The following is a 27,980-nucleotide window of genomic DNA, read 5'->3' as shown; positions in this document are numbered from 1 at the left end:
CAGGACATTGGATAATTAGAGTTACTAACTACCTCAGTCCTAGTCTGCTGCCTTTGACTACTTACTTGGGAGCTATTTTGTTAAAACCACTGTAAATGGGGGCGGCGCCTGTGGCTCAGTCAGTAAGGTGCTGGCCCCATATACCGAGGGTGGCAAGTTCAAAGCCAGCCCCGGCCAAACTGCAACCAAAAAATAGCCAGGCGTTGTGGCGGGCGCCTGTAGTCCCAGCTACTTGGGAGGTGGAGGCAGGAGAATTGCTTGAGCCCAGGAGTTGGAGGTTGCTGCGAGCTGTGATGCCACAGCACTCTACCCAGGGCAACAGCTTGAGGCTCTGTCTCAAAAAAAACAAACAAACAAAAAAAAGAAAACAAAAAAGAAAACAAAAACATTTGTGAAAGCACTTTTAAAAAGTGTAAAGTACTCAATAAATATGAGAGAGCAATAAGTTATTTATCAACTGTCAGGCTAAACAGCTTCCTGAACAGCTAATAAGAGTAGACTTTGCAACTTGTAAAGAAAGCCATTTTCAAGTCAAGTGATTCAAACAGAACTTAAAACGTATGCTTGCAAAATTCCATTCATGAGTAGGATTTTTTTTTTTTTTTTTAAAGACAGAGTCTCACTTTGTTACCCTCGGTACACTGCCGTGACATTACAGCTCACAGCAATCTCCAGCTCTTGGGCTTAGGTGATTCTCTTGCCTCAGCCTCCCAAGTAGCTGGGTCTACAGGCACCTGCCACAACGCCCGGCTATTTTTTTGCAGTTTGGCTGGGGCCGGGTTTGAACCCACCACCCTTGGTATATAGGGCTGGCACCCTACTCACTGAGCCATAGGCACCGCCCATGACTAGGATATTTTGTCTGATCATTAGATCAAGTAGAAGGAAGAATTGCTTTAGTAGGTTTGCATACTTGGAAGTTCACTATCAGGGGTTTATGGGGATTTGGGAGTTCTGTAAAAGTTGCATACAAGGAGGCATAATTTTTCTACCTCTACCTGTGTAGCTAGGCCTTAGCATCAGGAGTTCAGTAGGGTATGTCTTAATTTTCCTTTAGTTTTTAAAATTTCAATAGATTTAGGGGGTATGAGTGTTTTTTTGTGTTACATGGGAAAATTGCGTAGTGGTGAAGTCAGGGCTTTTAGTTGCACCTGTCACCCAAATAGGATACATTGTACCCAATAGGTAGTTACTGATCCTTTATATCCTCCCGCTCTCCTCCCTTTTGAGTCTCCAAAGTCCCTTACACCTGTGGTCCCCATCTACTGGACTGGAGATAGGTACCTGTCTGTGGCCTGTTAGGAACTGGGCTGCCCAGCAGGAGGTAAGCAGCTTCGAGCAAGCAGAGCTTCATCTGTGTTTACAGCTGCTCCCCATCTCTGGCTTCACTACCTGAGCTCTGCCTCCAGTCAGATTAGAGGCAGCATTATATTCTCATAGGAGCATGAACCCTACTCTAAGCTGTGCATGCAAGGGATCTAGGTTGCACGCTCCTATGAGAATCTAATGCCTGTCAAGGTGTAATGTGTTTGAATCATCCCACCCCTGGTCCATGGAAAAGTTATCATCCATGAAACCAATCTCTGATGCCAACAGGTTGGGGAATTTGCCTTATACCACTCTATGTGTCCATGTATGACCATCATTAAGCTCCCACGTATAGGGCAATATATATAGCATTTGTTTTTCCGAACCTGAGGTGCCTGGCTTAGGATTATGGCTTCCAGTTCCATCCGAGTAAGGGCAGAAGATATTATTTCATTATTTTTTTTTAATGGCTGAGTAATATTATGTGGTATATGTGACACATTTTCTTTTCTTTTTTTGAGACAGAGTCTCACTATGTTGTCCTCAGTAGAGAGCTGTGGCGTCACAGCTCACAGCAACCTCAAACTCTTGAGCTTAAGCCATTCGCTTGCCTCAGCCTCCCGAGTAGCTGGGACTACAGGTGCCTGCCACAATGTCCGGCTACTTTTTTGTTATTGTTGTCATTGTTGGTTAGCAGGCCTTGGCCGGGTTCGAATCCACCAGCCCCAGTGCATGTGGCTGGTGCCCTTACCACTGAGCTACGGGCACCAAGCCTGCCACATTTTCTTTCTTTCTTTTTTTTATTTATTTTTCTTTATATATATATGTTTGTTTTTATTATATCATAACTGTGTACATCGATCCATTTATGGGGTTCAGTGTACCGATTTGATATACAATGTGAAATGCTTACATTGAACTGATGAACACATCCATCACAATTATACTCTTTTCTTAATAGTTTTGAAATCCTGCCACATTTTCTTTATCCACTCATCAATTCATGGGGCACTTAAGTTGATTCCATATCTTTGCAATTATGAAGTGTGTTGCAATAAACATACGAGTACAGGTGTCTTTTTGGTATAATGATTTCTTTCCCTTTGGGGAGATAGCCAGAAATGAGATTGCTGGATCAAATGGTAGGTCTACTTTTAGTTCTTTGAGGAATCACCACACTCTTTTCCATAGAGGTTGCACTAATTATCATTCTCACCAACAGTGTATGAGTGCTCCCTTTTCATTGCATCAGTGTCATAATCTTTTTTTTTTTTTTGAGACAGAGCCTCAAGCTGTCGCCCTGGGTAGAGTGCTGTGGCATCGCAGCTCACAGCAACCTCCGACTCCTGGGCTCAAGCGATTCTCCTGTCTCAGCCTCCCAAGTAGCTGGGACCACAGGCGCCCACCACAACGCCCGGCTACTTTTTGGTTGCAGCGGTCATTGTTGTTTGGTGGGCCCGGGCTGGATTTGAACCCACCAGCTCAGGTGTATGTGGCTGGCGCCTTAGCCGCTTTAGCCACAGGCGCCGAGCCATCATCTATTGTTTTTGACTTTATAATAATGGCCATTCTAACAGGGATAAGGAGGTATATCATTGTGGTTTTAATTTGTATTTCCTTGATGATAAGTTATATTGAGTATTTTCTCGTATGTTTGTTAGCCATTTGCATCTCTTTTGAAAATTGTATGTTCATGTCTTTTGTCCACTTTTTTTTTGAATAGCAAATAGTTTATTGGTAAGTACATGGTTTCAGTGGCAGTAATAAATTCAAGTCAAAAGAATAAATTTTTGCTAATCATCAGAAAATCTGTGTCCATTAGGGCTGTCACGTAGAAATCCAAAATCACTGAGAGGCCAAATCTTAAAGAAGATCCGTTCTCTTCTTAGTCCATATGGAATAGGTCCATAGTACCTCAAATCTGTAGAATTCTGTAGATTGTCACCTTCTAACCAAACATGACCTGTTGGCACATAACTATGTCTTTTAAATAAATCTGATGAACTAGTAGTGAGGATTTTGTCTCCTTCCAAACCAATTACTCTTTTACAAATATTTGATTTTGGATCACTTGGGCTTTTTGCAGTCACAATGTCACCTCTTTGGATACTACAGAAATGTCGACTAAGATTATCTGCAAAGACAATATCTGAATTTTTAATTGTAGACTCCATTGACGATCCAGAGCACATAACAACAGCACCGGCGTATTCAAAAGCACAATGAGCTATACAGCCGTACTGAATAGTATAGCCAACAAGTCGAAAGGTTTTTCCAAGAACACCACGAAGCACAGTTCTACATAGACTCTGCCACCATTGGCCATAGGTCTGTTCTACAAAACATTCAATTTGTAGAGAAGTTGCAGGGCTTCAAGAAAAAAAATCTAAAGCACGTCTCAAAGCATATGTGGGGTGATCCATGATTTCAGATTCCTGAGCCCTGCTGAAGTTGGCCGTCCTTCTTGTCCACTTTTTTTTTGAGACAGAGTTTCACTTTGTCACCCTCGGTAGAGTGCTATGATGTCATAGCTCACAGCAACCTCTAGCTCTTGGGCTTAGGCGATTCATTGCCTCAGCCTGGGCAGGGACTACAGGTGCCCACCACAAAGCTCGGCTATTTTTTTGTTGCAGTTTGGCAGGGGCCAGGTTCGAACTCACCACCCTAGGTATATGGGGCCAGCACCCTACTCACTGAGTCACAGGCGTCACCCCTTTTGTCCACTTTTTAATGGACTTGTTTTTTTCTTGCTGATTTGTTTGAGTTCCTTGTAGATTTTAGATATTAGTCCTCGGTCAGATAATAGAGTTTGCAAATATTTTTTCCCATTCTATGGGTTGCCTGTTTACTCTGTTGATTAATTCTTTTTCTGTGCAGAAAATTTTTAGTTTAATTAAGTACTATTTATTTTATTTATTTTTTATTTTTTTTATTGTTAGGGATTCATTGAGGGTACAATAAGCCAGGTAAGTACTATTTATTTATTTATTTATTTATTATTTATTATTTTTTGAGACAGAGCCTCAAGCTGTTGCCCTGGGTAGAGTGCTGTGACATCACAGCTCACAGCACCCTCCAACTCCTGGGCTCCAGCGATTCTCCTGCCCCTGCCTCCCAAGTAGCTGGGACTACAGGCGCCCACCACAATGCCCGGCTATTTTTCGGTTGTAGCCGTCATTGTTGTTTGGCAGGCCTGGGCTTGATTCGAACCCACCAGCTCAGGTGTATGTGGCTGGTGCCTTATCCACTTGAGTCACAGGCACCGAGCTGACCATTTATTTATTTTTGTTTTTGTGGTACTTGTTTTTGGGATCTTAGTCATAAATTCTTTGCCAAGGCCAATAATCAGAAGAGTTTTGCCTACGTCTTCTTCCAGAATTTTTATGATGTGAGGGCATGAATTTAAGTCTTTAATCCATCTTGAGTTAATTTTTGTGTATGGTGAGAGATAGGGGTCCAGTTTCATTCTTCTGCATGTGGCTCCCCAATTTTTCCAGCACCATTTGGTGAATAGGGAATCATTTTGCCAGTGTATGTTTTTGTCTGCTTTGTCAACGATCGGTTGGTCGTAGGTGTTTGGTTTTATTTCTGGGTTCTCAATTCTGTTTCATTAATACATGTGTCTAATTTTAGATCAGTACCATGCTGTTTTGGTTTCTATAGGCTTGTATTAAACTGAGAAGAACAGATATTACACTGGGTCTTAGCCAAAAGACTGAGAAGTAATAGGCTTGTAGTATAATTTGAAGTCAGATTTTATGATGCCTCCTGATTTTTTCTTTTTGCTTAGGGTTGCTTTGGCTGTTCAGGCTCTTTTTTGATTCCCCATGAAATTTAGAGTTGTTGAATGTGTGAAAAATAGTATTGGCATTTTAACAAGAATTGCATTGAATCTCTAAATTACTTAGAGCACTATGGGCATTTTAACAATGTTGATTCTTCTAATCCCTGAACATGGGATGTTTTTCCATTTGTTTATGTCAGCTATGATTTCTTTCATCAGTTTTGTAGTTTTCCTTGTAGAGACCTTTCACTTGGTTAAATATATTCCTGGGTACTTTATTTATTTATCCCTATTTGCAACTATGGTAAATGATATTCAATTTTTGATTTGATTCTCAGCTTGGCTATTAGTGTATAGAAATGCTCCTGATTTCTGTACTTTAATTTTGTAACCTGGGAAATTTTAGTGAATTTACTTATCAATCCAGGAGGCTTTTGGAGGAGTCATTAAGGTTTTTTAGATATATGATCATGTCATTGGAAGATAGGGATAGTTTGACATCCTCTTTTCCAATTTGGATGCCCTTTATTTCTTTCTCTTGCCCGATTGCTCTGGCTAGGACTTCCAGCCCTATGTGGAATAGAAGTGCTTTCAGTGGGCTGGGTGAGGTGGCTCATGCCTATAATCCTAGCACTCTGGGAGGCTGAGATGGGTGGATTGCTTGAGCTCATGAGTTCGAAACCAGCCTGAGCAAAAGCAAGACCCTGTCTCTACTAAAAATAGATAAACTGAGGTACGAGGATTGCTTGAGCCCAAGAGTTGGATGTTGCTGTGAGCTATGACAGAACAGCACTCTACGCAGGGCGACAGCTTGAGACCCTGTCTCAAAAAAAAAAAAAAAAAAGAGAGACAGGCAGCTTGCTGCTGGTTGGGAGGAGGTGGTAGTTTCTTCCCTTAGGGCATATGGAAGTACTCTCTGCTTCTTTTTAGAGGGGAGTGAGCCCCAAGCTCCACGAAGCCTGGGTATGAAAGACTGTCAGAGGCAGGGCAGCTGCTCCCAGGTTCCCTGGCTTAATCACACCCTGTAGAATACTCCCCAGTCCTGAGCAGAAACACTCTTTCAACCACGGCTACTTCAGTGGCGGGGGACACTGTTAACTCTACTGTGCGTCCCTGTTCCTTTCTGGTTGTCACAGTCAACAGGGTGCTGGGAAATGTTTGTGTGGGATCCAGTGACAGGCAGACTGATGTGCTCTGACTTTTCCTGGCTGGATGGAGGCAACCAGTGTGAGCACAGGCAATATAGTGCCCACCGTCTCAGCTTAGGTCTGTGGCGAGAAGTGACCCTACTTGGGTCTCCAGCCTGGTGCTCTGCTCCCAGGAAGCTCTCAGTTCTCTGATGGCAGCAGGACCTGGATTCATCAGGGAAGAAGGGCTCTCTGACTGACTGGGAGCTGGCAGACTGCCACAGACATAAGGAGAGGGAGAAAACCACTCCCTCTAACTCTTTTCATCAGGCTCCGAATCCTTGGGGTCAGTCTCTGCCAATTTTTTTCTCTTTCTTATTCTGCTTCACCACTTCTTCCCATGGAATTTCCAGTAAATGCAGGTGCTGGCACCTTTTCCACAACATTTCCCCTGGGCTGTGCTTTCTCATCGGAAACTTCTTACTCTATTTGGGATTATCTGGTGACCAATGTCTCTAGTCCGCCATCTTAATCCCTCCTCTAGTAGAGTATCTCTTGTCCTTTACCCATATGGTAACCTCGGTGATTTTTCCTGTCACTTCTCTTTGTTATGAAGGAACTCCTTAAAGAACAAAACAAAACCAGAAACCCTTTTGTTATGTATTTTGTACATATAATTATCAATATTTAGAGTTTTGCCTGAATGTCATTGTGGCAGCACCAACCTCAACTCTTGTGTTATGGAGCTTTGATTCCTTCTGTCCACCTGGACTTCATTTTCTTCAATGCATGTCATTTTTCATCTATTCTTCTGTTAGCACCGTTCTTTTCTGCCACATAAAATATTTTTATCATTTCTCACTAAGAAGTCTTGCTCACTATACCACCATGCCCCTCCCTAACACTGATCATGTGCTCATCATATTATCTCTCTTATTATCTGGGGTATCTCACTCTTTGGCATCTCTCTTGAGTCTGCTTACATGTTTTTTTCTTGCCTATACATGTTAGTAATTACTGCAATATTTCCTAAGTAGGAATTTCTTTGCAGGGCAAAGCTAAGTTTCAGCTTGCTTAATTTTAGGTGTATATAATGATCACTCTTCTTTCTTAGGCCATTCTTGCCCCGAGGAAATGGTCAAAGGCCATTTCTTGAGAAGAAGTATTTTGAACAATCCTAAAACAATTTTTTCCCATGAGGAACACATATTATTGTTTTATTTTTATTTTTTGAATAGTATGTTTATTTTATTTTTTAAAATTTCAAATTAATATGAGGTACAAATCTTTAGGTTACGTTGTTCTCACTTCTAAGGTAAAGTTCAAATTGCGGAAGAGCTCTTCACCCAGGGGGCGTGATGAACAGCTTCGCGTTGTACACATTAGGTGAGATCCCCCCAATTACCCTTCCTCCTCCCACCAATTGTTCTTCCCCCTCCACTCGCCTCCTCTTGCTAGACTATATTTGGGTTTTATCGTTCGTGTGGGTGTATAATTGTTTATATATTGGTTTCATATTAGTATTGAGTACATTGGATTTTTTCCCATTTTTTTGATGATAAATGCATTTCATTATTTATTTAGATGTTTAAGCTCTCACACTAAGTTTTTTTTGAGACAGAGCCTCAAGCTGTCGCCCTGGATAGAGTGCTGTGGCATCACAGCTCACAGCAACCTCCAACTCCTGGGCTCAGGCTATTCTCCTGCCTCTGCCTCCCAAGTAGCTGGGACTACAGGCGCCTGCCACAACGCCTGGCTATTATTATTATTATTATTATTTTGGTTGCAGCCGTCATTGTTGTTTTGGCAGGCCTGGGCTGGATTCAAACCTGTCAGCTCTGGTGTATGTGGCTGGTGCCTTAGCCACTTGAGCCACACGTACCGAGCCTCTCACACAAAGTTTTTACAAGCTGGTGAACATTGAAAAATTATTTCTCCCACAGAACTATAACTGCACACTCCCAGACAGTATAAATATATGGCTGTACTAACATTAATACACATCACCACATAATAAAACAAATTATCAAGTATCCAAATATTAAGTTACACAGCTCAAAAGGCATATATAAAATATTAGATGTCTGCTCAATTCATTAGCAGAAACCCACTTTTTTTTTTTTGCAAGAGGTTGGGAAGAGAAGGAAAAAATCACACTTTGAACAAAAATAAGTTAGTAAACAACTTCTGATAAGTATGGGGAAAAAATTACAAGAATTTCAGAAATTTTATGATTAAGAATTGTTTTAGCCACAATTAACAAAGCATCTCTACCTTTAAAAAACTATTTACTAAATTAAAGAGCATATTTCTTTTTTTTGGAGACAGAGTCTCACTTTGCAGCCCTCGGTAGAGTGCTGTGACATCACAGCTCACAGCAACCTCCAGCTCTTGGGCTTAGGCGATTCTCTTGCCTCAGCCTCCCGAGTAGCTGGGACTACAGGCACCCGCCACAACACCTGGCTATTTTTTTGTTGCAGTTTTGTCGGGGCCGGGTTTGAGCCCGCCACCCTTGGTATATGGGGCTGGCGCCCTACTCACGAGCCACAGGCGCCGGCCTAAAGAGCATATTTCTAAATATTCTGCAGAAGACAATGGCAACATTTTGCTAAAAATATTTAATAGGCCCCTTCCATTCTTTTTTCAGGCCCTCCCTGTTAAGTTGCACCTCAGAGTGCAAACATCAAATTAACTGGAAGACATTTTTTGCCCGAAGACTGTAAAGACATGTGCTTCTGTACAATGTAGATTTTCTAAATGGAGTTTTTTTTATAACAGCACAAAACGAGATTTATAGAAAGATATTAAATAATCACTCTAATACTTGGTAAAAATATAAAAGAAAAAAATCAATGGTTAAGCAAACCTGATGTATACTGGTATAAATGTGGGAGATGGAAACATAAAGTGAGCAGCCAAGTAACCCAAGGGCCTTCTTTCGATGTCTGAAATGACTGGATAAACCACATGAGGTCTAGAGTGTCCATAGTTCCTGGGATTTTAGTTCTGTACAAGACTAAAAATATACAAATATTTTGCTGGGTATTTTGGCTCCTGATCTTTCTAAATTTCTTATATATTGATAACATTCTGGCATGGGAATAGATTTAAACAAGATATAACTCAATAATATACTGCAAGATTTCAGGAAAGGTCAATTGGCACAAATGGTAATCACATTTAAATGCTGAACAGGAAGAATCTTTTGCTAAGTGTCCAAACAGGTTGACCGTAACCCAAACGTAGAGGTTGCAATTCTGTTAAGCTTGTGGCCTGGTAAAACTGCTTTACAATACTCCTGTGGAAGCTTCATTAATCAAGCCAACATGTTGCCTAATACACGTACATATGACAAATTAGGTCCTGTCTCAAGTTTTACTTCCAAGGCAATAGGATCAGGCACCCCAATTTTATTGAATGCAACAGTTGTTTCTATGACTATTGGAGTCTTTGAAGCGCAGCTGCGTCTTAGGACGATACTTCTCCAATTACAAAAGTTGCTTGCTGTTAAAAGCTCCCTGCTGCTTTTGTTTTATGAATTGTACTGCATCTTCGTATTTCATTCCACCTTCAATTAAAGTGAGGCCAACAAACACTAGATCTCTCCCAAGGTCTGCAACACAATGAACAGCAATACAACAGTTCTTCATGAAACTTGATTTTTCTTTTTTTTTTGAGACAGAGCCTCAAGCTGTCCCTCTGGGTAGAGTCTCCAACTCCTGGGCTCAAGCGAGTCTCCTGCCTCCGCCTCCCAAGTAGCTGGGACTACTACGCCTGGCTATTTTGGGGTTGCAACCATCATTGTTGTTTGGTGGGCGGGCCTGGCTGGATTTGAACCTGCCAGCTCAGGTGTATGTGGCTGGCGCCTTAGCCACTTGAGCCACAGGTGCCGAGCCGAAACTTGATTTTTACAAGACTTAAGCAGTCATCAACAATCTGGTTAGACGGTGGTGCATCATCATTAAAAGGCCAGTGGAGAACACGGATGCCTTCTTTCTCCACGAGAGTAGTGTCATCAGTTGCTTCACACACTCTTCCTATTGTCGTGACTCCACACTTCTCAAGTTCCTCTGTAAATGTGTTTAAGGTTGCAGAGGTTGTATTGTGTGTAATAAGAAATCTCATGTTGTGGCGGTGCCTGTGGCTCAGTGGGTTGGGTGCCAGCCACGTACACCAAAGATGGCGGGTTCGAACCCAGCCTGGGCCAGCTAAAACAACAACGACAATTGCAACAACAACAACAACAAATATTGCTGGGCATTGTGGCGGGCGCCTGTAGTCCCAGCTACTTGGAGTGTGAGGCAAGAGAATCACTTAAGCCCAAGAGTTTCAGGTTGCTGTGAGCTGTGACGCCATGGCACTCTACCCAGGGCTACAGCTTGAGACACTGTCTCAAAAAAAAGGAAAAAAAAGAAATCTCATGGTCTTGTATGTGACTTCTTCCGCCCAGGAGCTGGGCGGTTCATTCCAGCCATGTTCATTTAGTGAAAAAATGCTCAACAGGGTTATAAAAGAATTAAAAAAAATTGAATACAGAAATGATGCAAGGAAACTGAAGTCTACTTCAATATCCTCCACTTGAAATTCTCAGTGTTTTGAGGATGAAGTTGGAAGTTAATGATAAATGAAATGTCCCTCCTAACAAGAAGCAGCCATTCTTCCATCCAGTAATAGCGAGGCAGCAGAAAGGAAGGGCACTGAGGTTTACCCCTTCTTGGTCAGAACTCTTGTAAAATATTCTGCAGATTTCAAGTCAACACTTCTGTGTGCAGGTTCTGTGTCTCCTCTAAGTGGAGTATTAATGAATTCCTCCAGTTCACTTGTCTGCATAGAGGTCGTGCTGTGCCCAGCAGCGATCTCCACTCCCTGCAGAAACTCCACAAATGTGTGACCAAGAACACCAGAGAACTGCCCTTTCTGCAGTGATGTTCTCTCTCTGTCAGCTCCTTTATCAGGAGAAAGTTTCACTCCTGGTAGGTTCACCCTCAGCTTTCCAAGTGTATCCTTTTTTTTGAGATAGAGTCTCACTGTGTCAACCTGGGTAGAGTGCTGTGGCGTCATAGCTCACAGAAACCTCAAACTCTTGGGCTTAAACGATTCTCTTGCCTCAGCCTCCCAAGTAGCTGGGACTACAGGTGCCCACCACAACACCTGGCTATTTTGGGGCTATAGTTGTCATTGTTGTTTGGCAGGCCCAGGCTGGATTCGAACCTGCCACAGTTGGTGTATGTGGCTGGTGCTGTAACCACTGTACTACGGGGCCTGAGCCAAGTGTATCCTTTTGTTTCCATTCTTGAGATACTTTACTAAGAAGAATGTGTTTCAACTCCATCCAGGTAAAATACAAAAGATGTAAAGTCTCCATCTTTTCTTATGGCTGAATAGTATTCCATGGTATACATATGCCACAGTTTGTTAATCCATTCCTGGGTTGATGGGCATTTGAGCTGCTTCCATGACTTTGGTATTATGAATTGAGCTGCATGAACATTCTGGTGCAAATATCTTTGTGGTAAAATGTTCTTCTAGGTAGATACCTCATAATTGCAGGATGATATGGAAGGTTGACTTTTAGTTCTTTAAGAATTCTCCATACTTCTTTCCATAAAGATTGTGTTAGTTTGCACCCCCACAAGCAGTGTAAAAGTGTTCTCTTCTTCTCACGGGTGGCGCCTGTGGCTCAGTGGTAGGGTGCCGGCCCCATATACCGAGGGTGGCGAGTTCGAATCCGGCCCTGGCCAAACTGCAGCAAAAAATAGCCGGGTGTTGTGGTGAGCGCCTGTAGTCCCAGCTACTCAGGAGGCTGAGGCAAGAAAATTGCCTAAGCCCAAGAGCTGGAGGTTTCTGTGAGTCGCGTGACCCTACGGCACTCTACTGAGGGTGATAAAATGAAACTCTGTCTCTACAAAAAAAAAAAAGAAGTGTTCTCTTCTCTTCACATCCATGCCGGCATCTGCAGTTTGGGGATTTTGTGATGTGGACTAATCTTACTGGACTTAGGTGGTGTCTCAGAGTGGTTTGGATTAAAACCATTGATCAAAGACGATGAGCATTTTTTTTATGTTTGTTGCCCATTTGTCTGTCATCTTCAGAGACGTTTCTGTTCAAGTCTTTTGCCCACTTACAAACGGGGTTGTTTGCTCTTTTCCTATTGATTAATTTGAGTTCTCTGTAGATTCTAGTTATCAGGCCTTTGTCAGATTCATACCATGCAAAAATCTTCTCCCATTCCGAAGGCTGTTTGCTTTAGTTGTGCAGAAAATTTTTAGCTTGATTAAATCCCATTTGTTTATTGTTTGAGTTGCTGCACTTGCTGGGGTGGGGTGTGTGTGGGGGTCTTCCTCATAAAAATGTTTTCCCAGGCCAATATTTTCAAGAATTTCCCCCACACTCTTCTAGAATTTTTTTTTTTTTTTTTTTGCAGTTTCTGGCCGGGGCTGGTTTGAACCCGCCACCTTTGGCATATGGGACCAGCGCCCTACTCCTTTGAGCCACAGGCGCCTTCCTCTTCTAGAATTTTTATTGTTTTGTGTCTTGAATTTAAATCTTTTATCCAGCGAGAATCAACTTTTGTCAGTGGTGAGAAGTATGGGTCCAGTTTCAGTGTTCTACATGTGGCTAACCAGTTCTCCCAACATCATTTATTAAACAGGAATTCTTTTCCACAGTGCATGTTTTTGTTAGGCTTATCGAAAATGGCAAGATGTGGCTCAGTTCATCTCTAGATTCCCTATTCTATTACATAGATCTATGTCTCTATTTTTGTGCCAGTGCCATGTTGTTTTGACCATTATAGACTTGTACTATAACCTTAAGTCTGGCAATGTGATGCCTCCAGATTTGTTTTTCTTCCTTTTTTTTTTTTGAGACAGAGTCTCACTATGTTGCCCTCGGTAGAGAGCCATAGCATCATAGCTCACAGCAGCCTCAAACTCTTGGGCTTAAGTGATTCTCTTGCCTCAGCCTCCCAAGTAGCTGGGACTATAGGCACCTGCCACAATGCCTGGCTTTTTTTTTGTTGCAGTTGTCATTGTTGTTTAGCTGACCCAGGCCAGGTTCGAACCTGCCAGCCTTGGTATATGTGGCTGGCGCCCTACCCGCTGAGTATGGGCACTGCCCAGATTTGTTTTTATTTCTAAGAATTATTGGCTATTTCGAGTTTTTTTTTTCTGGTTCCATATGAAACGAAGTGCTATTTTCTCAAGTTCTTCAAAGTATGACATTGGTGCTTTGATGGGGATTGCATTAAATCTGTAGATTGCTTTGGGTAGTATGAAGGAATCTTCCTTCATAGGTTGTACAGTTGTAAGAAGCAAATATTACCCTGATTCCAATTTTTTTTTGGGGGGGGGGGACAGAGTCTCCCTCTGTTGCCCTGAGCAGAGTGCTGTGGTGCCATAGCTCACAGCAACCTCAAACTCCTGGGTTTGAATGATCTTGCTTCAGCCTCCCGAATAACTGGGGCTACAGGCGCCTGCCACACACCTGGATAGCTTTTCTATTTTTAGTAGAGATGGGGTCTCACTCTTGCTCAGCTGGTCTGGAACTCCTGAGCTCAGGCGATCCACCTACCTTGGCTTCCCAGAGTGCTAGGATTACAGGCATGAGCCACCATGCCAGGCCTCCTGTGACAATTTTTTTAAATTAAATTTTTTGGAATAGGTAGTACAGATACCTTCTTTTGTATCCTTGTACAAAGGGATAAAGAGTTCCCTAGGCACCCAATTCCTCTCTCTGGAAATAACCCAAATTGCCAATTTCATGTAAATTCTTCCAGAGATGCTCTAGCATTCAAAAGACACACACGTGGAGAAAGAGAGAGAGAGAGGGAGAGAGAGAGAGAGAGAGAGAGGGAGAGAGAGAGAGAGAGAGAGAATACTGCATACACATTGTGTAACTCCTTCTTTTTCACTTACTGTATCTTGGGAAATGTTTTATATCAGTACACATAGAGCCACCTCATTCTTTTTAATAGCTGCATTATGCTCCATTATTATTTATCCCAGTCCTTGTTAGGGGACATGTGTATAATTTCCAATCTCTGCTATAATAAAAAATGGGGCCATGGATGTCCTTATACATACATCATTTCACACACATGTGAAGATATTTCTGTGATAAATAACTAAGAGTAAACTTCCCTACTCAGAGCATTTGTGAAATTAAAATCTTTTATAGATATCTTTGACCATTTATGTAAGGGAAAAGTGGATTCTAGGTCCAGCTGCAGTCTTCCCCACTCTGAACATATTCTCCAATATCATTTTCCCGTTCTTTTTTTTTTAATTTTTGGGGATTCATTGAGGGTACACAATATCCTTTTCTCTTTCAATGTCTCCTTAGGAAAATGGGAAGAGGCTAGGTGCCCGTAGGCTGAAGGGTCCCTAGTAGTGAGACCCTAGATGGTAGAACACCCCATTGCTCCTGTGGTTCACATTTCCTCTCTTCTAACTTTCTGATGGTATCTCAGATTTTTCTACCTGAATGGGTATTTTCAGGCCCTCATTGGAAGAGGATACTAGGAGTTTCTTCTACTGAGCTTGACTAGCCAGATTTTTCAGGCTCTCTGTATTACTCAAGGCTCTATCAGAGAAGCACACTATATTGCATATTATATACATATGTAATTTACAGATGATCTTTAAAGTATATATTCTACGTTATTGATTTCATATATCTTTTACAGGGTTTTGATCTATCCAGTTACAAGAGCTAGTTAAAAATTCTATTTATGGGGCAGCGCCTGTGGCTCAGTGGGTAGGGCGCCGGCCCCATATACCGAGGGTGGCAGGTTCAAACCCAGCCCCGGCCAAACTGCAACAAAAAAATAGCTGGGCATTGTGGTGGGTGCCTGTAGTCCCAGCTACTCGGGAGGCTAAGGCAAGAGAATCGTTTAAGCCCAGGAGTTGGAGGCTGCTGTGAGCTGTGATGCCACAGTACTCTACCAAGGGCAATAAAGTGAGACTCTGTCTCTTAAAAAAAAAATCAATTCTATTTATGGTTGCTGTTTCTAAGACTGTTGGTTCTAGAGCCTGAAGGCTTAGGGCAGACATTTGGGAAAAAGACAGAAACATGAAGTGGGAGAAACGAGAATAAGTTGGAACCTGTGAGGCTAAGCTGGATCCTAGGAAGATGGACTAGGGCCCTTGTCAATCCCTCAAACTTTATTTTTTTGAGACAGAGTCTCACTATGTCATCCTTGGTAGAGTGCTGTGGTGTCACAGCTCACAACAACCTCAAACTCCTGGGCTTAAGTGATTCTGTTGCTCAGGCTGGTCTCAAACTCCTGAGCTCCAGTGATCCTCCCACCTTGGCCTCTCAGAGTGCTAGGATTACAGGTGTGAGTCTGTAGGGAAAATTGTGCCCTGATCTTTAGAGACTTGCTTCCTGCTTGAGAGAGCTGGGAAATGATGAGAATGACCTGTGAATTGTGTATGTGCAGGAGATCAGAAAACTGGCTTCCAAGATAGAAAGTATATGTGAGGCATGGCAATAATAGTTGTGGTAAGGATTCTCTAGATTGCAAAGGTTTCTTTTTTTTCTTTCAGACAGAACCTCAAGTTGTCACCCTGGGTAGAGTGCCATGGCATCACAGCTCATAGCAACTTCCAACTCCTAGGCTCAAGTGATCCTCCTGCCTCAGCCTCCCAAGTAGCTGGGACTACAGGCACCCGCCACAATGCCTGGCTATTTTTTTTTTTTTTGGTTGCAGCCATTATTGTTGTTTGGTGGGTCCAGGCTGGATTCGAACCCGCCAGCTCAGGTGTATGTGGCTGGCGCCTTACCCACTTGAGCCACAGGCGCCAAGCTGCAAACGTTTCTTGATGCTGGAGGAAGAGGTTGTGCTCAAAGTCTGCAGTTTTTTTTTTTTAGACAGAGTTTCACTATATCGCCCTCAGTAGAGTGCCGTGGCATCACACAGCTCACAGCAACCTCCAACTCCTGGGCTCGAGCTATTCTCTTGCCTCAGCCTCCCGAGTAGCTGGGACTACAGGCGCCCGCCACAACGCCCGGCTATTTTTTTGTTGCAGTTTGGCTGGGGCCGGGTTTGAACCTGCCACCCTTGGTATATGGGGCCAGCACCCTACCCACTGAGCCACAGGCGCCGCCCAAGGTATGCAGTTTTACAAAAACAAAGGTGGAGACATTCTATCTGACCTTCTCCATATCCTCACTAATCAGTGCTAATGTCAGACAAGCAGCTTTTGTCTACTTCTTCCTGTTTTATGATAATAAATATGGAACCGAGGTTTGCTCTGGAGGGCTCCTTCCAAAGTTCCTCAGTTCCCCGGCACAGACTCTACATCAAGCCTCTTTATTCCTCACGTCAAACCCCTTCATCTGCTGACCCCAACCTCCCCTTCATGAGTCACCACGTCTGGCCTTAAACCTCTAACCTTGACAATGGGGTTATCCTGAAGGACATGCACTTGGCCTAGGAGTCGGAGAAGCTGGAAGAGGAGGATCTTATAGATGCTGGAAGACCTATGGACCCTGCTACTGCCACATACAAACCAGGATATCTATGTCATGGGCTGCATAAGTACCTCATGCCCCCACTCCAACCACCTGAATTAAAGAGAAAATAGCTGATGTTCTATTTCTGCTTTCTGAATGATGTACAGAATGTCTCCCATCCCAGCTAACCTGGAATTATGCAGGGAAGGGAGTTCTGGGAAATGTAGTTTCAAGTTAGCTGACACAATACAAATCCACTACCCTTTCCAAAAGTAGTCTTGTTTCTTCAGGTTTCTGTGCCTCTCATTGACCAAGCTGCTGTTCCCACTTAAGCAGCTTTTATCACCAGTTCTCAGCTTGGGGCTTTATCAATTAGTTTTCACTGTTTAACATACCATTTCGACACTTAGCAGTTTAAAACAACAAACATTTATTATTATTATTATTTTAAGATTCACTCGTGCAAGTCAAACATTTCTTTCTTTTTTTTTTTTATTGTTGGAGATTCATCGAGGGTACAAGAAACCAGGTTACACTGGTTGCATTTGTTAGGTAAAGTCCCTCTTACAATCGTGTCCAAACATTTATTTCTAATGGTTCGATGAGCCAGTTGGCAGTTATTCTCTGGTTTGGCCCTGCTAAAGGCTTAGTGGTCTACGAGGTCTTCATTTACTCTTTTTTTTTTTTTATAATTGCCCTTGTATTTACTTTTTTCTTTATTAAATCATAACTGTGTACATGAATGCATTTATGGGGTACAATGTGCTGATTTGATATACAATGTGGAATGCTTACATCTAACTGATTAACAACCATCTCCTTGCTTACTTACGTCTTCATTTACTTATTGTAGCCAGGCTGTTGCTATAAGGTGGCCTCAGTTGGGATAGTTTGTCTCTGTTTCACCATGCATTATCTCATTAATTCAAATTGTATTGGCTGTGCCCTTTTCTGCATAGTAAAGGCCTTTAGCATCCCTCCAAACTCATTAAAGCACATCCAGTTATTTGTGTTTTGAGTCTTGGTTGGGGTCTCACATAAGCTCATCACTTTATATCTCCAGGTCTTCCTCTTCAGAACTCTTGTGGATATCTGTTTCCCACAAAGCCACTGCCATTTCACACTATATCCTATCACAGCTGGTGGTGTCCCCCCTTTATGAGAATATTACTGCTTGTGTCAAGGGAATGCTCTTCTTAGGTTCTTAATGCTGCAAATATTCAAGGTATCAGTGGGCCACCTCATTCCCTAGAGTTCTTGATACCTATCAAAACCATTAAAATGTTTTCGATATATGGACATGAATAGAATGTCCATCCTCCTGCACTTGGTGTTCTTTATCTCCTGGGCAGTGACCTAGGCCTGCTTGGGCCTCTGTGCGAACTGGCTCCTCAGTTTCTGCCTACAGGGCATATTCTGAATAGTAAATTGTGAGTTCAGAGGCTGGGAACCTGTATCTGGGACCAACAAGAGACTGTTCTCTCCATTGCCTGAAGGTATTATACACATAGAGTCCTCCTGATGTTACCAGTGTATTGTGTAAACCTGAATCCCAACTCAGGTGATGAAGGCTGGGGTCACAGCTGTACAAGGCATGCTAAGTCTTTCCAAGTGTGGTTCCCTACCCTGATTTCCTTGCTCTTCTGTTCCCTTTACCGCCTGCCTTAACTGCCACTTCCACATCTTTGTGTGCTAACTGTAGTGAATTATGGGCAGTCCCTTCAATGTACATCGACATCCACATCTCGTTAATTTTATCCACGATGATCTCTCTTCCTGCAATCTTTGGTCACCAATTTCTACTCAAAGATGGCTTCTTCATTCTCTATAATGTAGCTTCATTGTTGATTCACTTGCCAAATGTTCCTCAAGGCTCTTGGACATAACTAATTACGCTAATAGCACCTTTTAAATAATTCCCCTACCGAACTATTTATGATATTCTGACTTGGAACTATTTATTAGTCAACCTTGGCGGTCTTTAACCTGGAAGTCAAAAACAGTTCCTTGATGGGAGGGAGCTATTTCCCAGCCGCTAACCCAGAGGGTACAGTAAAATGGATGTGGATGATTATGTGATTGGGTAAAGAGAAAATCATTGGCAGAGGTCATTGGCAGCGCCACAGCTGAGGGTATAGAAAAATGACGAGTGTTGCCCTACTTCTGGGAGTAACAAATTACTTCAGAAGACCAAGAAGAGATCTGCTAAAATCATTGACTTACTGGCCAATGTGCTTTGATGATGCATTCAAGGGGAGGAGGGGGAGTTTCTGAAATGAGAACTTGACCCAGTCTGGACAGTGGGCCATAGATAGACACTCTTGGGAAAGGAGGTGTGTCCTAAATGACCCTGGACTGAGAATATGCTGAGGAGGGGGCTCTCAGGTCTCAGGTCTTTTGGGAGTTTGAGGATGTCTGAATAGACATAAGACTGTGCCTTGTGCGTGTGTATTTGTAGCAAAAAAAAAAAAAATGAGACACTCAGTGTATTTAGTGAATAAACAATAGAAAATAATTTTAGCTTTCAACTGGGCAGCTACTAGGAAGATAAATATGGGAACATGTATGGTACATTTCTGTGACTAGTCTGTTTCCCACTGTCTCTTGCTTTTTTCTTATTCCTTGAATTTCTATAAATTTTTGTCTATATATGGCAATTTTGTTTATATATGGCAATTTTCCACTTTTTTCTTAATATGCAAGTAAAACATAATTATTATCAAAACAGAAACCTCAAATAAACAAAAAAGAAGAGGGAGGAAAAATTTTCCCAAATGCCATCTTTTAAAAATAACCACTGTCGGCTCGTTGCCTGTGGCTCAAGCAGCTAAGGCGCCTGCCACATACACCTGAGCTGGCAGGTTTGAATCCAATAATGGCGGCTGCAACCAAAAAATAGCCGGGTGTTGTGGCGGGCGCCTGTAGTCCCAGCTACTTGGGAGATGGAGGCAGGAGAATTGCTTGAGCCCAGGAGTTGGAGGTTGCTGTGAGCTGTGATGCCGCGGCACTCTACCCAGGACAACAGCTTAAGGCTCTGTCTCAAAAAACAAACAAACAAAAAACCACTGTTAAATTTTGGTGACTACCCTCATGTGGATAAACATTTTTCTTAATAGTCTCGTTTGCAACATAATTGAGTGGATAATAATCTTTATCTCACACTATAATACTGTTTTTAAGTATTTATTATCTTTTTGCATATGCTCCCAAGATACTAATGTATTTAAAACTGAATGTGCATATATGTATTTCCCACATAAATGAATAGCACACACCAAACACAACTTAACACTTTTTTCTTTTGAGATAGAGTCTCACTGATTGCTCTGAGTAGAGAGCCATGGCATCATCATAGCTCACAGCAACTTCAAACTCTTGGGTTGAAATGGTCCTCTTGCCTCAGCCTCCTGAGTAGCTGGGACTACACCGTGCCTGGCTAGTTTTTTCTATTTTTAGGTAGCGACAAGGTCTTGCTCTTGCTGGTCTCAAACTCCTGAGCTCAAGGGATCCTCCTGCCTCGTCCTCCCAGAGTGTTCAGATTACAGGCATGAGCCAACTGCACCCGGCTTCTATTTAATACCTTATTTGTTTATTTTTTACTTACCAATAGTTCCTTGAGATGTGTTACATTTCAGTTCACTGAAAGTTTGGGTGTTTTCCCAGGTGGCAAGAAATATTAAAGTGGAAAACACCTTTTGAGTGAGACTAATTAAAACAAACAACTACAGAGAATATCAGGAAACACAGAGGACAGAAGTTAGGCAAAGATCAAGAGGTATGGAGTGGGTGCTAGGGAACTGGCTACAGCCTGGGGAATGGTGACAATGAAGTTGCTCGGTTGAAGTTGGGAGGAGGAGAAACTGGGAAGAATGGGAGCAGCCGAGGTTAGCTCTTAGCATTAGGAAGGGAAAGAGAAATTTGTGTAGGTGATTGAGCAAGAATGATTGACATCCTATAGTATCACTGGTTTTGTTTGACTTTGTATGTGTGGAAAGGGGAAATTTCTGCTTAGCTTCACTCCCCAATTTATACTTCATAGCATACCCTTGTGGCCTGTCTATCCTAGTGACCGTCTTAGTTGGTTCTCCTGCCTCTTGTGGTCCTCCTCTCCACAGCAGGTCTGCCTTGATGGGTGGGGGACTCTCAAGGTCCTTGTAGGCCTATTTTCTCTGGCCTTGCTTGAAGTGATGAAGTAACTTCTTCCCCGTGGCTGAGATAGATACCAGGAAGAACTTACCCTCCCCTCCCTGAGACTCTTTGCTTGCTCTTCTAGGGGGTTCAGAACCCTTGCTCAGCACCTTTTCTAGCAGTACTGTGCTGGGGCACTGGCATTTTAAAGATCCTCATCTGTTCTTTGCCTAGAGGTGGAAAATCTTGGAGAATTAACAGCTGCTCCCTGCTTTCTAAGGCAACCATCTTCTGCTAACCTTCTGAGGGGCTCAAGCTATCCTTTATGTAATAAATCTTGGGTTGGAGTGGGGAGTTCTGCTTACCCCCAGTGATAGCCCTTAACTTGTTTATCTATGGATTGGTCCACTTTATGAAAGTAGGAACTTTGTTTGGTACAATGCCTAAAAGAGTTCTTAGGATAAGCTCTGTCTTCAGAAAATATGTCTCAAATGAATGAGTGGAGAAGAATTTAGTTAGTTTCCCCAGATAGCGCAAAAAAAACCCCCCAAAAAACAAAACTTAAGCAGAGTGGAGGTGGAGTCTGTGCTAAGAAAAACTGCACATTAGGACCACTGGGGGTAGCAATACTTGCAGGGGAAATGTCTTGAGAGGTTCCTGCCCCCTAGAGGCGACTCTAACTGGGAGAGTAGTTATTTTCAGTTCCAAGTTCCTGGTGGAATCCATCTGGATAGGGACTGGGACTTTTTTTTTTCTTTTGAGACAGAGCCTCAAGCTGTTGCCCTGGGTAGAGTGCTGTGCCATCACAGCTCACAGCAACCTCCAACTCATAGGCTCAAGCGATTCTCTTGTCTCCGCCTCCCAAGTAGCTGGGACTACAGGCGCCCGCCACAACGCCCGGCTAATTTTGGTTGCAGCTGTCGTTGTTGTTTGGTGGGCCTGGGCTGGATTTGAACCCGCCAGCTCAGGTGTATGTGGCTGACACCTTAGCTGCTTGAGCCACAGGCGCTGAGCCTGGGACTGGGACTTTAGAGTCAGTCAACAGAGCTAATGGGGAAGGGGAAGGCTTGAGGAGGAAGTCCATATTGGGTTTGGAACAGGAGGGCTGCTCAGGGAGGGAGTGGATGAGCCTGGAGAAAGGAGGGTTCCTGCGGAGAGGACAACTTGGTCTTGGCGCCCCTTCCTTTTTCATTCATCTCACTGTGGGGCTCTTGGGCAGGATAAGCAGAGACTGAAACCTCAGGGGAAGGACTCCGTGGAGAGAGAGAAGAGAAGTAACAGCTAAAAAGCTTGGAGTTTTTACTTACAGAAAAGGATTTTGTCTTCCTTTTTCTTGCTGGTAGATGTTGTCCACTGACGAAGGACTTTCTTTACCCCAAAATCCCTTTCCTTCTTTTTTTTTTTTTCTTTTAAGACAGAGTCTCACTTTGTCTCCTTGGGTAGAGTGCTGTGACATCACAGCTCACAGCAACCTCAAACTCTTGGGCTCAAGTGATTCTCTTGCCTCAGCCTCCCGAGTAGCTGGGACTACAGATGCCCGACACAGCACCGGCTGCTTTTAGTAGAGTCAAAGGTCTCGCTATTGCTCAGGTTAGTCTCGAAGTCTTGAACTCAAGTGATCCACCTGCCTTGGCCTCCTGGAGTGTTAGGATTACAGGCCTGAGCCACTGGCTTGGCCTGTGTCTTTGCTTCTTGCAGAAATCTTCCACCCTGCTTTGACCTGGGAAAGGCAAGAAGGAGCGGTCAGAACACAGGAAGTGAGAATGAGAAAAATACAATGAGTTCACAGCAGGGTCTACAGTAAGAGACAGGAGGGGCAAGGGAGGGACTCCCGCTTGGCAACCCCAGGCAGGGTCCAGAGGGAGGCAATTTCCTGAGCACACAGGAAAGACCAAGTTGGGGGTTGTTTGAATTTTTATGCTTTTACATAGGTAAAAATGAATAGCTTTTTTCCCCCCTCCCTGGATGAGGAGTTTTACATTGGCTGGAGAAATAAAGTTCCACTTAGGGAAAAGAGCTCTTGTCTTGGAACTTAACACAACATATAAACCCATATTGGTAGATTGAATAATAATAGAACTGCTGTTAGTTTTAGAAAAAGGAAATCTACCCAAAGACCACTAATTCTTGTGATGGTATATGACAAAGGAAATGGCCCTATTGTTACACCTGTGATTTTTCCAGTGCCCTGCTCTTCTCCAGGAACAGGTGTGCTCTTTGACGGGTGTCTGTCATGAGCTGTGTGACATAGACCACATCATGTTCCCATCTGCAGACTTGGCCACCACATCCTGATCTCACAAATCTGAAAATGTAAACTGAACCATGCCCCTTTTAGGACTCTATTCTTAGTGATTTATGCGAATTATCTTCTTACTTAAATTTCCACATACTTAAGGTTTTCCACACGTGCTTTTGCCTGTCCTTGAGGAAACGAAACAAACCAAGACCTTTTGTTCACATGATATTTTTGACGCAAATAGGCTAGAGCATTTATTTCAAGAGTTTAAGTAGTTCGTTTATTCAATCAATAATTACAAGTATATCAGTTATAATTTTTTTTATTTGGGGTTTCCCATTACTGTTTTTACTTAGGAGATGTTTTAGTAGAATTTTTATTTTTATTTTTTCAGTTTTTGGCCAGGGCTGGCTTTGAACCCACCACCTCTGGCATGTGGGGCCAGCGCCCTACTCCTTTGAGCCACAGGTGCCACCCGATTTTTTTTTTTTTTTTTAGAGATAGAGTCTCACTTTGTTGCCCTCAGTAGAGTACCATGGCGTCATAGCTCACAGCAACTTCTAGCTCTTGGACTTAGGCGATTCTCCTGCCTCAGCCTCCCATAGAAGCTGGGACTTTAGGCACCCGCCACAACGCCCAGCTATTTTTTTGTTGCAGTCTGGCTGGGGCCGGGTTCGAACCTGCCACCCTCAGTATATGGGGCCGGTACCCTACTCACTGAGCCACAGGTGCCGTCCCCCAGAATTTGTTTCTTTTTAAGACAGAGTTGCACTATGTCACCCTTGGTAGAATGCCCTGGTGTCATAGCTCACAGCAACCTGAAACTCTTGGGCTCAAGAGATTCTCTGGCCTCAGCCTCCCAAGTAGCTGGGACTACAGGTGGCCACCACAACGCACAGCTACTTTTAGAGACAGGGTCTTGCTCTGGCTCAGTCTAGTCTTGAACGTGTGAGCTCAGGGCAATCCACTCGCCTCAGCCTCCCAGATTGCTAGGATTAGAAGCGTGAGCCACCTCGCAGGGCCCAGTAGAATGGTTTTGAAGCCAGTCCTCTTGGGCTAAAATCTTAGCTCCACAGTTATTAGCTCTGTGTTTTGGGGGAAACCTATACTACTTCTCTGGTTCTCCATGTTCTTATGTGCAAAATAGGGCAATAAAGTGACCCATCTCTTGCGAGAATTAAATGAGTTAACATTTTTAAAGTATGGGAACATGGCTCAACATCTGTAGCTCAGCACCTAGGGTGCCTGCCACATACATCAGGGCTGGCGGGTTGAAACCCGCCCGGGGCCTGCCAAACAACAATGACAACTATAACCAAAAAATAGCTGGGTGTTGTGGCGGGCGCTTATAGTCCCAGCTACTTGGAAGGCTGAGGCAAGAGAATTGCTTAAATCCAAGAGTTTGAGGTTGCTGTGAGCTATGACACCACTCTACCCAGGGCTACAGCTTGAGACTCTGTCACAAAAAAAAAAAAAGTATGAGAACAATTTTTAGTGTATAATAAGTGTTAAGTATATTTTTCAAGTTGTTATTTAAACTTAAAATGGTTCAGCAAAAGGAAAAATAACTTGATGTAGTGGCAATAGAATAAGCTTAGACTCAGGAAGATCTGCATTTAAATCCTGATCATTGTTTGATCTTAGAAAATTATTTAACCTTTCTGAGCTTCAGTTTATTTATTTGTAAAATAAGAATAATAGTATCTACTTCATGGATGTTACTGTGAAACTTCAATAAGATAATAAGTTAGTAAACAAATAAGTATGATAGATTTTCCAGTCTCAGCAATAAATAGGTAACTACATGTTCAACTTGAGCTACTTACTTTCCTTACTAATACTGTTTTATGTTCTTTTAGGTCAGCAGTTCTCAATGCGTGCTCCCCAAAGCCCTTTCAAGGGGTCTGTGTCAAAACCATTTTCATAATAATACAAAGACTTTATTTGCCTTTTTCACTGTCTAGACAGTTGTACTGATAGTGCAAAAGCAATAAAAAAATCTGCTTCCTGGGCGGTGCCTGTGGCTCAGTGAGTAGGGCGCCAGCCCCATACACAGAGGGTGGCGGGTTAGAACCCGGCCCCAGCCAAACTGCAACAAAAAATAGCCAGGTGTTGTGGTGGGCACCTGTAGTCCCAGCTATGTAGGAGTCTGAGGCAAGAGAATCGCCTAAGTCCAAGAACTGGAGGTTGCTGTGAGCTGTGACGCCACAGCACTCTAATGGGGGGGGGAGCAAATGAGACTGTCTCTAAAAAAAAAAGAAAATCAAATCTGCTTCCTTACATGAATCAAGGCAATTGCACAAAATTGTACTAGTAGTCATTGTATTCTTCATTACTATACACTCACCTTGGGTAGAGTGCTGTGGTGTCATAGCTCACAGCAACCTCAAACTCTTGGGCTTGAGCAATTCTTTTGCCTTGGCCACCAGAGTAGCAGGGACTATAGGTACCTGCCATAAAGCCTAGCTAGTTTTTCTCTTTATAGTAGAGAAAAACTACTAAAGCAAGAGGGGTATCACTCTTGCTCAGGCTGGTCTTGAACTCCTGAGCACAGGCAATGCAACACTCACAATTTTTTTTTTTTTTTTTGAGACAGAGTCTCACTTTGTCGCCCTTGGTAAAGAGCTGTGTAGTCATAGCTCACAGCAACCTCCAACTCTTGGGCTCAAGCCATCCTCTTGCCTCAGTTTTTCCTTTTTAGTAGAGATGGGGGTCTTACTTTTGCTCAAGCTGGTGTCCAACTCGTGATCTCAAGCAATCCACCCGCCTCGGCCTCCCAGAGCGCTGGGATTACCAGCGTGAGCCACCACGGCTGGCCCCAACACTCACAATTTGTAAAAAACCTGTCTCATGTAAGAATGTCTTTGATGAAATAGCAAAAATTATTAATTTTAATAACTCTTGACCTTGGGGGAAACTTATAAAATATTTTCTGTGATGAAAGCAAAGCATGCATAATGTACTTCTGTTGCCTCCAGGAAAAGCGTTTGAGTGACTGGGCTGAGAGCTTTTCTCATGAAACACTATTTTTACTTGAAAGAACAACTGACAAACTGGTTTTTCAGACGTGGAGATCTGGCAAATATTTTCTTGGAAATGAGTGATGGGAATCCATCACTTTAAGGAAAACAACTGACAGTATACGTTGCCAAAGATAAACTTCAAGTTTCAAATAAAAATTAAAATTTTGGAAAACTTATTCTACTATATCATGATCTTGACAGCATCTGAATACTTACGGGCTTTTTTGATGAGATTAGTTGTGATGTTAACAAATGTGATTTTTAAAGGTATTTTTATTATAAAAGTAAAAGAAAAGTGGGCAAGGTAAAATTAGTAGGCTATTTGACATTGTATTTGAGAAACTAAGGCATCAATATCTGGGTCAATGCAATTCTCAGTGAGTTCTCAAGGTGTTTATCAGATATTTTTGTTCTAATTTTACTCTTAATGTGCTTAATTCTTGACAATAGTTGCTTGCAAATTAGGTGTTGCCAAAAGGTGATGACGTGAATAAGGTATGACTGGGAAGGGAGGGATATTTGTCTCTGGGATGACAGGACCTATAAAAGTCCAGTTAAGAGACATGATCAAAAAACAATTTTTTTTTTTTTTTTGCAGTTTTTGGCTGGGGCCGGCTTTGAACCCGCCACCTCTGGCATATGGGGCCAGCACCCTACTCTTTGAGCCACAGATACCACCCCCTTTCTTTTTATTTTTTATTATTGGGGATTCATTGAGGGTACAAGACAAATTTTTCTTTAAGTTGAATGTCAGATTGTAGCTCTATGCATTCCATTTGAAAACGGGCAGGTGACATATTTATGAGAACTGAAAATGGAGTCACAAATGCACCAAAATATTGATTATTTTCCTGGAAATCTTGAAATCTATTTTCAAATTCTTGTATCAAATCAAAAAGCAAGGCTGGATATTTAACAAATGAGATTTTTTGATATCATATCATACAATGTGAAATGTGTCAGCATTTGAAAGAGCTACATAACTCAGGGAACTAATATTTTTTTCAAATGACCAGTGAATGATGTAACATCTCTCTCTCTCTTTTTTTTTTAGACAAAGACTTAATATGTCACCCTCGGTAGAGTGCTGTGGTGTCACAGCTCACAGCAACCTCAAACTCTTGGACCTAAGCGATTCTCTTGCCTCAGCCTCCCAAGTAGCTGGGACTACAGGCACCCGCCACAATGCCCGGCTATTTTTTGGTTGCAGTTGTCATTATTGTTTAGCAGGCTTGGGCCAGGCTTGAACCTGCCAGCCTTGGTGTATGTGGTTGGCACCCTTTAGGCCTAGGCTAAAGTAGAAAAATACCAGTTAACTCCTGGTGAATTTCTGGGCTGCAGGCCCTCAACAAAATGAAATCAGTCTAGTTCACCCCCAAGATAAATGAGAAAGTACTGATTGATTTCTTGCTTCTAGCTCACTCCCACTTTCTTGCTTGGCTAACTCCCTGGGAAATGAACTGACTGTCCCCAGGCTGACTTATAAACAATACCAGTATAGGGGAAAAGTATTGAAACTAAGATGTATGGGGGGAAAATATTAAAACAAAGATGTATGAAGTATAGCTAACTAACTGCAAAATTCTGCTTCTGTACAATGCTTGCTTGCTACCCTACCCAGTTGCACCTGGACAGCCTGCATGCCAACCAGGATGCAGACCAGGCCTTAAAAACCTGACCCCTGGGTGGCGCCTGTGGCTCAAGGAGTAGGGCACCGGTCCCATATGCCGGAGGTGGCAGGTTCATACCCAGCCCCGGCCAAAAACCACACACACACAAAAAAAACTGACCCCTTAAGCACTTGGGGCTGCTCTCAGAAACCCCATGTTGGGACACTGAGGCAGTCGCCGGCCGGTTCTTCAATAAAGGACTCTTCTGTTAATTTGGCTAGCATGATAGCATGGTCTTTGGGA

At 42.8% G+C, this 27,980-nt stretch overlaps 3 protein-coding genes and 1 pseudogene across 4 annotated transcripts in view; 1 reads left to right on the top strand and 3 right to left on the bottom strand.

Annotated features, from left to right (window-relative positions):
• The window catches only part of TASL (TLR adaptor interacting with endolysosomal SLC15A4), a 129,415-nt gene that overhangs the window by 63,021 nt on the left and 38,414 nt on the right, over positions 1-27,980 (top strand). The window contains exon 1 of one of the 2 annotated variants that reach the window (XM_053581057.1): positions 11,446-11,555. The exons of the other annotated variant lie outside the window; for it this stretch is intronic. The gene's annotated coding sequence lies outside the window, so the exon portion shown is untranslated. Of the gene's footprint in view, positions 1-11,445; positions 11,556-27,980 lie in introns of those variants that run through there. 2 annotated transcript variants of the gene reach the window in all.
• On the bottom strand, positions 3,102-7,015 carry LOC128576747 (mitochondrial inner membrane protease subunit 1-like). Its single transcript, XM_053578986.1, has 3 exons — positions 6,986-7,015; positions 6,383-6,494; positions 3,102-3,643 (listed from the first exon to the last, which is right to left on the bottom strand). Exons 1-3 carry the CDS (start codon positions 7,013-7,015, stop codon positions 3,102-3,104), a joined length of 684 nt encoding a protein of 227 aa, XP_053434961.1.
• Positions 4,897-5,035, bottom strand: LOC128578573 (uncharacterized; annotated as a pseudogene).
• LOC128578415 (protein tyrosine phosphatase type IVA 1-like) lies at positions 9,580-10,344 on the bottom strand. The gene is made up of 2 exons (XM_053581060.1): positions 10,115-10,344; positions 9,580-9,873 (listed from the first exon to the last, which is right to left on the bottom strand). The coding sequence occupies exons 1-2, from the start codon at positions 10,342-10,344 to the stop codon at positions 9,708-9,710; spliced, it is 396 nt and encodes a 131-aa protein (XP_053437035.1). The 3' UTR covers positions 9,580-9,707.

Source organism: Nycticebus coucang, chromosome X, assembly GCF_027406575.1.
Source record: "Nycticebus coucang isolate mNycCou1 chromosome X, mNycCou1.pri, whole genome shotgun sequence".
NCBI lineage: Eukaryota > Metazoa > Chordata > Mammalia > Primates > Lorisidae > Nycticebus > Nycticebus coucang.
The sequence above is the reverse complement of the archived record's forward strand: the minus strand, read 5'-3'. Positions and strand labels throughout refer to the sequence as shown.

Excerpts from the sequence above, each read along its gene's own strand:
- LOC128578415 (XM_053581060.1), bottom strand. The coding sequence starts at position 10,344 with ATGAGATTTCTTATTACACACAATACAACCTCTGCAACCTTAAACACA. Across the intron at positions 9,874-10,114 it reads CTTGTAAAAATCAAGTTTCG|TTTCATGAAGAACTGTTGTA; the intron begins GCTCGGCACCTG and ends AGAAAAATCAAG.
- LOC128576747 (XM_053578986.1), bottom strand. The coding sequence starts at position 7,015 with ATGACATGCATTGAAGAAAATGAAGTCCAG. Across the intron at positions 6,495-6,985 it reads TTGAAGAAAATGAAGTCCAG|TCTGCCAGCTCCCAGTCAGT; the intron begins GTGGACAGAAGG and ends TGTCTGTGGCAG. Across the intron at positions 3,644-6,382 it reads GCACCAGGCTGGAGACCCAA|AACAGACCTATGGCCAATGG; the intron begins GTAGGGTCACTT and ends AATGTTTTGTAG.